Here is a 10,903-nt window from a genome sequence, read left to right as displayed (position 1 = left end):
CTCTTCCTCTCTCTCTGCCTGCCTCTCTTGTGATTTCTCTCCGTCAAATAAATAAATAAAATCTTAAAAAAAAAAAAAAAAGAAAAGATTTCTCTGAAAAAGCAACTGTGAGGGGCACCTGGGTGGCTCAGTGGGTTAATGCCTCTGCCTTCGTCTTAGGTCATGATCTCAGGGTCCTGGGATAGAGTCCCACATCGGGCTCTTTGCTCCGCGGGGAGCCTGCTTCCTCCCCTCTCTCTGCCTACTTGTGATCTCTCTCTGTCAAATAAATAAATAAGCTCTTAAAAAAGAGAGGGGCATCTGGGTGGCTCAGTTGGTTGAGTGACTGCCTTCGGCTCAGGTCATGATCCTGGGAGTCCCGGGATCGAGTCCCGCATAGACTTCCTGTTCAGCAGGGAGTCTACTTCTCCCCCCGAGCTTCTCCCCTCTCATGTTCTCTCTCTCACATAAATAAATAAAATCTTTCTCTCTCTCTGCCTGCTGCTCTGCCTACTTATGATCTGTCAAATACATAAATCTTTAAAAATAAATAAAAGGGGCGCCTTGGTGGATCAGTGGGTTGAGCCTCTGCCTTCGGCTCAGGTCATGATCTTGGGGTCCTGGGATTGAGCCCCACATGGGGCTCCCTGCTCAATGGGGAGCCTGCTTTCCCCTCTTTCTCTGCCTGTTGCTCTACTTGTGATCTCTCTCTCTCTGTCAAATAAATAAATTTAAAAATCTTTAAAAAAAAAAAAAAGTAACTTTGAAACATTCATGTTTTATTTGACAAATGGAAGCAGAGAAGTCTAACTGTGTTAAGTACCAGGAGGTACAGTTGATACATATGTTTGTACGGTAGACTCACATCCACACTATTCAAGGGCAACTCAGGATTTGAAATTACAGAAGAAATATTGAACTACATAAAATTATTAACACCTTTATTCATTTTTCAGTGAAAATAAAAGAGGTAAGGTGAATACTCAAAAGACACATGTATTAAAAACCATACAATTGGTAAGATTGCATTCAATCTGCCTTCAGTAGCTAATTCAATCAATAAAATTTAGCATAACTTTTATATTTAAATTTTTTGGTATGTATTCAAGTTATCAGAGTTATGAAAAGTCCTGAAATTCTTAAGAGGTTATGCAGTGACATATCTACGTTTACATGTAAAATAACCCGCCAGTATGCATGGGGATACAAGAACCACCACGAAAATGATGATGATGGAAAGCTGTGTGTGACAGGGTTAATGGGACTTCTTAGCAGTCTTACTCACAGATATATATGTAAATAGCCATTACAAAAGTTAGAATATCTCCTTGTATCAGTAATTTTGTATGTTGAAAAAGATGAATTGAAAAGGGGAGGAGGAATGCTAACATGTATGAAAACATCAAAATGTGTATTTAAAATGTGCAGTTTGGGGCTCCTGGGTGTCTCCAGTGGGTTAAACAGCTACCTTCAGCTCAGTTCATGATCCCAGGGTCTTAGGATTGAGCCCACATCAGGCTCCCTGCTCAGTGGGAAGCCTGCTTCTCCCTCACCCTCTGCCTGCAGCTCTGCCTGCTTGTGCTCTGTCTCTGTCAAATAAATAAAAATCTTTAAAAAAATAAAATAAAGGGGTGCCTGGGTGGCTCAGTGGGTTGAGCCTCTGCCTTCAGCTAAGGTCATGATCTCAGGGTCCTGGGATTGACACCACATCAGGCTCTCTGCTCAGTGGGGAGCCTGCTTCCCCCCTCTCTCTCTCTGCCTGCCTCTCTGCCCACTTGTGATCTCTGTCAAATAAAAAAAGAAAAATCTTAAAAAAAAAAAAAAAGTAAAATAAAATAAAGTATGTGTGGTTTAAGTCAAGCATACTTAAACTCTTTTTACAAAACAAATATTTAGGGGTGCCTAGGTGGCTCAGTCAGTTAAGCATCCAATTCTTGGTTTCAGCTCAGGTCGTGATCTCAGGGTGTTGGGACTGAGCCCGTTGGGCTCCGTACTTAGCAGGGAGCCTGTTTTCCTCCTCTCTCCCTTTACCCCTCTCCCTTCCCCCACTCATGCACACTCTCTCTCTGAAATAAATCTTTAAAAAACAAAACAAAAATAAACAAAAACAAACACCCACAAATATTTAAAACTTGCCACTAACTGGTCATTTTACAGTTTTATTACCTATATTCTTAAAGTTATCTGTGGTCACGGTCTCAGTACTTTGGGAATAGAAACACAATGAGTTGCTACTGGAGTATTTCACCAACTCCGTGTTCAGTGACATCACCTCGGCAATTTGACATTTACCATGAGGGTTACCATGGCAACCAGGAGTTGCCAAAGATTAAAACCTAGGCCTGATTTAATGTGTTACTAACTTAAGAAAGCAGAGGAGAATATGCTGATGCAGATTAATATATTCATAAGTGTGGAGTGTGTGGGCTTTCAGTTGTGAGAAGGACAAAAAGTTGAGGGAGGGGGCGCCTGGGTGGCTCAGTGGGTTAAAGCCTCTGCCTTCGGCTCAGGTCATGATCCCAGGGTCCTGGGATCGAGCCCCACCTCGGGCTCTCTGCTCCGCAGGGAGCCTGCTTCCTCCTCTCTCTCTCTGCCTGTCTCTCTGCCTAGTTGTGATTTCTCTCTGTCAAATAAATAAATTAAAAAAAAAAAAAAAGTTGAGGGAGAAAAATTTTCTAGTACTCAAAAACAATTTTTCCATGTAAGAAATACAGAAGTACATAAAAAGAAAACAGGCAAAAGATTACTAGCCACATTTTATCAAAGAAGATAAACATAGAACAAGTAAATGACAAATGCTCAACATCATAAACACGTTGGGATATGGAATTAAAACCAAAGTGACTTACCACTACATACTTGTTTCAAGGATGTCACGTAATGGGGCGCCTGGGTGGCTCAGTGGGTTGAGCCGCTGCCTTCGGCTCGGGTCATGATCTCAGGGTCCTGGGATCAAGTCCCGCATCGGGCTCTCTGCTCAGCAGCGAGCCTGCTTCCCTCTCTCTCTCTCTGCCTGCCTCTCTACTTGTGATCTCTCTCTGTCAAATAAATAAATAAAATCTTTAAAAAAAAAAAAAAAAAAAAGGATGTCACGGAACTTGAACTGACATGTGCTACTGGTGGGAAGGCCAAAGAGAATAACCATTACAGATCAGTTTCCCACTTCTTAGGATGTGAAACACTCACCTCCACTCTGGCAGTTTCAGTTATTACAACAAGAGAAATAAAACATATCCACATAAAGAAATGACTGTAGGGGCACCTGGGTGGCTCAGTGGGTTAAGCCTCTGCCTTCGGCTCAGGTCATGATCCCAGGGTTCTGGGATCGAGCCCCGCATCGGGCTCTCTGCTCAGCAGGGAGCTTGCTTCCCTCTCTCTCTCTGCCTGCCTCTCTGCCTACTTGTGATCTCTGTCTGTCAAATAAATTAAAAAAAAAAAGAAAAGAAAAGAAATGACTGTAAATATTCACAGGAGCTTTACTTGTAAACACCCCAAACCTGGAAATAACCTGTATGTCCAGAACAGATGCACAGATAAAGCCATTATCCATAGAAGAGAATGCCACTCGGCAATAATACAAAGAATTCTAACGTACCTCACATTCAAGGGTTTTCTCCAGTGTGAACTCTCCTGTGTCTGAGGAGGTTAGATTTGCGGCTAAAAGATTTCCCACATTCGCTGCATTCATAAGGTCTTTCTCCAGTGTGAACTCTCTGGTGTTGAATAAGGCTAGCATTTTGGCTAAAGGATTTCCCACATTCCCCACACTCATATGGCTTTTCTCCAGAATGAACTCTCTGGTGTTGAATAAGGACAGACCGTTGCCTAAAAGATTTCTCACATTCACTGCACTCATAAGGTCTTGTGCCAGTATGAATCCACTGGTGTTGAATGAGGTCAGATTTTCGGGTAAAGGATTTCCCACATTCATTGCACTCATAAGGTCTTTCTCCAGTGTGAACTCTCTGATGTTGAATAAGGATAAATTTGCGGCTGAAGGTTTTCCCACAAACACTGCACCCAAAAGGCCTTTTTCCAGTATGAACACTCCGGTGTTGAATGAGGTTAGAGAACTGTCTAAAGGACTTCCCACATTCACTGCACTCATAAGTCCTTTCTCCACTGTAATTTCTCTGGTGTTGAATGAGTTCAGATTTGCAGCTGAAAGATTTCCCACAATCACTACACTCATAAGGCATTTCTCCACTGTGAACTCTTCCATGTCGAATGAGGTTAAAGATCTGTCCAAAGGATTTCCCACGTTTGCTGCAATTACATGGCCTTTCTCCAGTGTGAACTACCTGGTGTCGGAAAAGGCTAGAACTTTGTCTAAAGGATTTCCCACATTCAATACACTCATAAGGCCTTTCTCTAGTGTGAACTCTATGGTGTTCGATAAGGTTGGATTTGTAGCTAAAAGATTTCCCACATTCACCACAGCCATAATGCATTCCTCTAGTATGTAGTCTCTGGTGGTGAATGACTTTAGATCTCCGGATAAAGACTTTTCCACATTTGTTGCATTCATAAGTTCTTTCTCCAGTGTGAATTCTCCAGTGTTTTATGAAACTGAAGTTATGGGTAAGAAATTGTCCATATTCTCTGCATCCGTAAGGCTCTTTATCACTGTGAATTCTCCAGTCTTTAAGAAGGCCAGAGATCTGGCTAAAGAATTTCCCACATTCACCACACTCATATGGCCTTCGTTCAGTGTGAATTCGCTGGTGCCGCACAAGTCTGAAGTTGCAGCTGAAGGCTTTCCCACACTTGCTCCCCTCGTAAAGCTCTCTGGAGCAGACACCCCGATGTTGATCAAGTGCATGGTTGTGGCTGTTAGCTTTTCCACACTGACCCCCGTTGTACTGACTTTTCCCGCTGCGACAGGCCTCCCCACTCTGGTTGCCACCGTGTGGCTCCTCAGTGTTGGAACTGGTCTGGAGCTGAAGGTGTCCCAAGGTGGCTGGGGAACTCTCTCCAACCTTCCTACATGTGAAAGGCTGCCCTGACACACAGAAGTTGCAGCTTGTCACACAAGAGGCCTTATCCACATCTCTTTTCCAGGGCTTCTCCTGACTGCCATGCCTCTGTTGCTGGTGAAGGTCTGCATGGAAAGAGAAGCATCTCACACATGTGGCACCCAAGTATGGTTTCTGCCAAGGGTATACTGTTTGGTGCTCAGCAATGGTGTGAAGTATCTTTCAGCACTGGGATACACATCTCACAGGACTGATCTGTACGGACAGATTGCCTGAGAAGCCCTGATCTGGGACTCTCCTACAGACAGTCTGCTCAGAAGGGGCCTCCTCATCTTCCATCCATGACTACAACATGAAAGCAGCAATGCTGAAGAAACGCACATTGACTTCGGTGGAAGGGGGGAAGCCCCATTTCAAAGGTGTGTCTGACACAACAAGTTGCGTCCAGGTGATTGCTCTGAGAACAAGGCAGCTGGGGGCAGGTTGAGGCAGGAGCTGCTTGGCAGTACTAAGCCTCTGAAGAGACCAGAAGAGGAGACCTCAAAAGACAAGACACAAGCATACGGTGCACCAAATGGAGGAGGGGCCCCTGCCTCCTCATTCCTCCTCCAGTAGGACCTTATCTGCCAGCGACACGGGCACACTGTGTGGGAGGCTGGCTGTGGCCTGTCCCGATAAAACTCAGCTGGACCTGAAGAGCAGGTTCAAGGATGACGTAAGGACATGTGCACACCTCCTGACACCACGTGCAGGTCACTGCTGGAGGACATCGTAAAGGGAGCAGTGCAGAGGAACTGGTAGCCCAGGAAGGCCACAAGGGTGTAAGGAGCTGCAGGTCTCAGGTGAAATGACAAGTCAGCAAAGTGTTAAGTATGCAGAAGAAAAGGTAGAAACACACGTGACTGGAGGTACCTGCACCAAAATGCTACTGAACACATGGCAAGTCACAGGTATGATCTGAACACAGCCCTGATGTCATGCACTCCCCAAGCTGACACTCTTGAGGGCCAGACCTCCTCTGAGACCATTTTTGCCACGTCCACCCTGTAAAACCAGTGTCTTCCCTGCACTCTCCACTGTGTAACTCCTCAGAACCTGAAGGATGCAAGTCTTAATGAAAGACGCACAATGAGTGGCCCCCACTAGCCCCGTGCAACTTGTCATGCAGTAATATTCAGGAAAGAAAATAAAAATATAATTGAAGGAGGGTCTTAAAAGAACTGCCCATGGTTCATGTGAACGATGACCATGACCTGGCACAAGCAGTTGCAAAGAACTGTCAGCTAGAGGAAAGGGGCACAGCTGGAAGCCAGGGATGTGGACAAAGTCACCCAGCCAGGGAGAAGGCAAACAAGGTGGCATCCAACTTCAAGACTCCTGACGTCCAGACCCTCCCCTGTGCTTTCTGAAGTAACAGGTGTGAGGGATGCTTGCGGAGTCGATTGCTCCGGGCACTATACACAGCTCAGCACTGGAACCCACAGCACACATAACAAGAAAGTCACGGAAATGAGCAGCGCCCATGGTCCAGCTGTGGGAAAGAAAGAGAATTCTGGGGAAAAAAGGAAAAGCAGGACATCACTTCAGGACACGAGGAGCAAGGTGACAGTCTTACCCAGCGAGGCCACAAGTGCCAAGTTCTCCAGCATCACACTGCAGTACAGGCGCCTCTGAGGTTCATCAAGGAGTCCCCACTCCTCTCGGGAGAAGTACACGGCCACGTCCTCAAAGTTCATATCCTGTTGAAATGTGGACAGTTCATTCTATGATCAACATCTCTCCTAGGAGTCCAAGTTCATTATAACCCCACCCTCCACATCTACCCTCAGCTCAGTCTACTCCACACCTCAGGGGAGATACCAAGCCTGGGTGTCCTTGGAGTCACCTACTCCACACACTCCTACTGATACTGTGTCTTCCCACAACAACAGGCGGACGGACAGATAGACATCTGAACTGTGGACGTGGCATGGCAGTCACGCTGCCTCTTGTCAGTGTAGTCGGTGTCACAAGCACAGGTTAGGGAGAGAAGCTGGCTATCGAGAGGGTGTGCACAATCTGACTCTTGTCTTACCAGGCAATACCACCAAAGACTCCCGGATCATCCCTCCAAGATGCAAAAAAATGTGGCAATATCCTTCATCCTTATGACCCCAATTGTAGGGTCCTGTGGTCCTATGTTCACACTCACTCTCGTTCTGCCACACTCCTCACAGCTGCACTCCCACACCTACAGCCCCCTCCTACCCTGTACCAGAGTCAGCTCCTGGGCCTTTCTACATATTCCTCAGCATATATGGCCCAGAAAAAGCCTTGCAGTTTCTTTTTTTTTTTTTTTTCTTTTTTAAAGATTCTACTCATCTATTTGACAGAGAGAGATCACAAGTAGACAGAGAGGCAGACAGAGAGAGAGAGGAAGGGAAGCAGGCTCCCCGTGGAGCAGAGAGCCCGATATGGGACTCGATCCCAGGACCCTGAGATCATGACCTGAGCCAAAGGTAGAGGCTTAACCAACTGAGCCACCCAGGCGCCCAAGCCTTGCAGTTTCAAATAGGATCAAATACTACTCCAGACTGATGGTTCCCACTGACAGAGGAAGCCTTGAGTGCTACTAGGAAAGCCTCCCTCCCTGTTCTTGCTTTAACATCACTATCAAGAATAATACCAGATTTCAGATACCCACGGCCCTCCTCCACCTGTGTGCTGCATGCAGTTGATGTGCTCTCTCCAGTCACACTGTCCTCCCTCCACCTAACCTCATCAACACTCCGCTCCACTGGCCTCGCACCCTACCTCCAGTCAGTCTCACAAATGACCACTTGTGCCCCAAGCTAACGCACCAGCCTCACCTGAACACTTGGGCCCCACCAAGAGACACAGTGAAATCCTGGTGAGTCTGCAGAACAGAGAACAAGCACCAGCCCCCATCTCAGCATCATCTTGTTTGAATTACTCCTATGCCTCCGCACCCGTCTCCTGTCCACTTGTCCCCTGGAGCTCCTGGCCACATACCAAACCATACACTCTCTCCTCTTTCTCTATGATCACTTCTCTCCCTGATCCATGTTCTGACACCCAGCCCCACGGCCAGGGAGCCAAGCAGGAAACCTAGTTCTCAGACCCACCCTCTTCTTCCTGGGCTACTATGACCAATATCCTGACCAGGATGCCCTGTATCTACAGCTCTCCACCTGATGGAGAAGTCTACATCCCAAACTCCTCCTCTGAGTTCCAGAGGTGCACAAACTGTTCTCTGAACATCTACTCTTAATGGACCAGAAAAAAATCTTCTGATATCCCCAATGAAAATGACTCTATGAACTTCCCCATCTCAACTGATGGAGCTTCCATCCTTCCATCTGCTAAAGCCAAGCCCTCAAGTTATCCCCCATGTCTCTCTGCCTCAAAATTAGAAAATCCAGGCGTGCCTGGGTGGCTCAGTGGGTTAAAGCCTCTGCCTTCGGCTCAGGTCACGGTCCCAGAGTCCTGGGATCGAGCCCCACATCGGGCTCTCTGCTCAGCAGGGAGCCTGCTTCTCTCTCTCTCTCTCTGCGGCCTCTCTTGCCTGCTTGTGATCTCTGTCAAATAAATAAGAAAGATCTTTAAAAATAAATAAATAAATAAAAAATTAGAAAACCCAGAAAGCCACACCTAGAACACTAACGCTGATCCAGACGTTTCTCCATGGCTGCCACCCTGCTCCGGCCACCATCAGTCACCCAGACTACTGCAGTAGCCTCCTCCCTTCTCTTCCTACCACCAATTTCACACCTCTACTCCTCTCCATGCTGCAGCCCCAGGGAGCCCGATGAGACCTGGGTCAAGTTACATGCCTTTACTCCTCCAAACCTCCCAGAACACCCATCACCGGGGTGTCCAGACCTGACTCCTGCCTCACTCCTCCCAGTTCCCATGGAAAAGAAAGGACACCTGCAGGTCCGGGAGTCCTCCAAGCCTTTGCACATTCTGCTATGTGCTATGCCTGGGATCACCTAGCCCAGCCTACGACCTGGTGACCTCAAGAGGACTGCATTCCCTCTGGGCTTCAGGCCTCGGCGCATTCTCGCTGGTGAGGTGATCTTTACAGAAGGCACCTGTCCTGTGCCAACTGTTACCACTCTTCCCGCCTGCTCATCCTGTGAACAGCTTCGGAAACGTCGGAGAACCCGACTTCAGACGCTGTCCCTCTTTTACTCCCAAGTCTCCATGGCTCCAGCGTTCTGAGAATGAAGGAAAACTCCTGAGGCACAACTTCCCCTCACACTCTCTGCTGCCTGTAGACACAAGAGCCTGAGTCTGCCCAATGCTCCCGGGTCAGCCACACCTCTAAGTCCGTGCACGAACCTGTTCCCTTAGCCCGGAGCCCGCTCCCGCGCGCAACCCGCCGGCGCTCACCCCCGGGGTCCCGCCCAGCGGCGCCTCCCTGTCCCGGGCACCGAGGCCTGGGCCGCAGGGTCGTGAGCGGGCGCCCCGCGCTCGGGCCTTTGAGGTTGGGGACGGCGGGGAGGGCCCGGGGGACGAGCAAACGTTTTATTTACCTGAGCCGGGTCCCTGGGCGCGGCCGCCGCCATCGGACTCCGCGGGCGGAGCAGGGCTGTGGGGCAGGGAGATCTTGATCCCAGCCTGCTGCGGGTCACCGCCTCCAAGCCTTAGAGCGGCCTCTTTGTAGCGGGGACAACGCCTTCGTGTCTTACTCACGGGCGGGGGACTCCGAAGCCTCAGAGTGATCAGACCGCGGAAGAGCCAAAATGCCCGCCACGAGGGGGACGCCGGAAGTCCCGCCCCGACCTGGTGCGTCCGCAAGGAAATGCTCCTGTCCTGGGCTTTACTGGGTCAACTCCGCCACCGTTAGGCACATTGCCTCCTGGGTAACGTAGTTCCCTCAGCCGGTTAGAATGTCAAAGGTTTTGTGGCGCCACGGGTGTCTGAGAAATAAGAGTCACCTAACCTTCGGAGAAAAGAAACTGTTTATTCCCTTCTTCCCCCTTAAGATTATTTTTTTATCTGACAGAGAGAGACACAGAGCGGGAACACAAGCAGGGGGAGTGGGAGAGGGAAAAGCAGGCTTCCCGCAGAGCAGGGAGCCAGATGTCGGCCTGGATCCCAGGACAGAACCTGAGCCCAAAGGCAGCCCCTTAACGACTGAGCCACCCAGACGCCCTGTCCTTTCTTAAAGGGACAATTCGCAGACATCTGGAGAGTGTTGTCTGCAACTGATCCTTGTTAGAGACATTTCAGACTCCATGAAGCTCAGATTTGTCCCTTAGGCCAAAAGTATTTCAGTTATTCTCAATACTACAAATTTAAATGGACACAGTCTCTTTCAGACTCAAAATGCATCCACTCTTAGCTAGAATTAATAAATATTTTCTTGTTCATCAAATGCATGTGATCAGAAGAGTTAGTCGATTTTGTAAATCTTTGGTCAGAGCCATGACTTGGAAGAAACACTGATGTTCAGGCCGCCCTGAAGTGGGAGGACCAGGAGTTACCTCTGCATCTGGTTCCCGAAGAGAAACTTTTTCCTGCCTGTATATTTAGTGATCATGTCCAAATCACAAAACAACACTATTTATTCATTATTTCTTCATATCTTGAGATATATTCAAATCCTTTAGAAATCTGACATCTGGGGTGCCTGGGTGACTCAGTGGGTTAAAGCTTCTGCCTTCGGCTGGGGTCATGATCCCGGAGTCCTGGGATCCAGCACCCCCTCTCTGCCCAGCCGGGAGCCTGCTTCCATTCCTTTCTCTCTGCCTGCCTCTCTGCCTACTTGTGATCTCTGTCTGTCAAATAAATAAATAAAATCTTTAAAAAAAAAAAAAGAAATCTGACATCTATCTCAAACGGAGAACAACTTATTAAATTCTGTTTGTTATGTGATAGTGGCAATAGCGTTCAGGGGCAGAATACGTGGACAAGAGTCATCTAAACACCACTGTCTCATC

At 47.9% G+C, this 10,903-nt stretch overlaps 1 protein-coding gene across 4 annotated transcripts; it reads right to left on the bottom strand.

Annotated features, from left to right (window-relative positions):
* Positions 1-234: 234 nt before the first annotated feature.
* LOC123931886 (zinc finger protein 551-like) lies at positions 235-9,903 on the bottom strand. 4 transcript variants are annotated; one of them, XR_006816315.1, is made up of 6 exons: positions 9,494-9,903; positions 6,571-6,694; positions 3,575-5,080; positions 3,068-3,095; positions 2,829-2,851; positions 235-258 (listed from the first exon to the last, which is right to left on the bottom strand). XR_006816315.1 is itself a non-coding variant. In XM_045989556.1 (4 exons), exons 1-3 carry the CDS (start codon positions 9,524-9,526, stop codon positions 3,582-3,584), a joined length of 1,656 nt encoding a protein of 551 aa, XP_045845512.1. In that variant the 5' UTR covers positions 9,527-9,903; the 3' UTR covers positions 3,062-3,092; positions 3,575-3,581. The 4 variants fall into 4 exon arrangements, 3 of the variants coding, with proteins under 3 accessions (XP_045845512.1, XP_045845511.1, XP_045845509.1); XM_045989556.1 differs by lacking the exons at positions 235-258; positions 2,829-2,851 and having other exon boundaries at positions 3,062-3,092; XM_045989555.1 differs by lacking the exons at positions 235-258; positions 2,829-2,851; positions 3,068-3,095 and adding an exon at positions 3,356-3,392.
* Positions 9,904-10,903: the final 1,000 nt, after the last annotated feature.

Source organism: Meles meles, chromosome 19 (assembly GCF_922984935.1).
Source record: "Meles meles chromosome 19, mMelMel3.1 paternal haplotype, whole genome shotgun sequence".
In the NCBI taxonomy this organism is placed as follows: domain Eukaryota; kingdom Metazoa; phylum Chordata; class Mammalia; order Carnivora; family Mustelidae; genus Meles; species Meles meles.
Note: the sequence above shows the minus strand (reverse complement) of the source record. Positions and strands in the feature narration are given on the sequence as shown.

Excerpts from the sequence above, each read along its gene's own strand:
- LOC123931886 (XM_045989556.1), bottom strand. The coding sequence starts at position 9,526 with ATGGCGGCGGCCGCGCCCAGGGACCCGGCTCAG. Across the intron at positions 6,695-9,493 it reads CGCCCAGGGACCCGGCTCAG|GATATGAACTTTGAGGACGT; the intron begins GTAAATAAAACG and ends ACATTTCAACAG. Across the intron at positions 5,081-6,570 it reads GGCACTTGTGGCCTCGCTGG|ACCTTCACCAGCAACAGAGG; the intron begins GTAAGACTGTCA and ends CTTTCCATGCAG.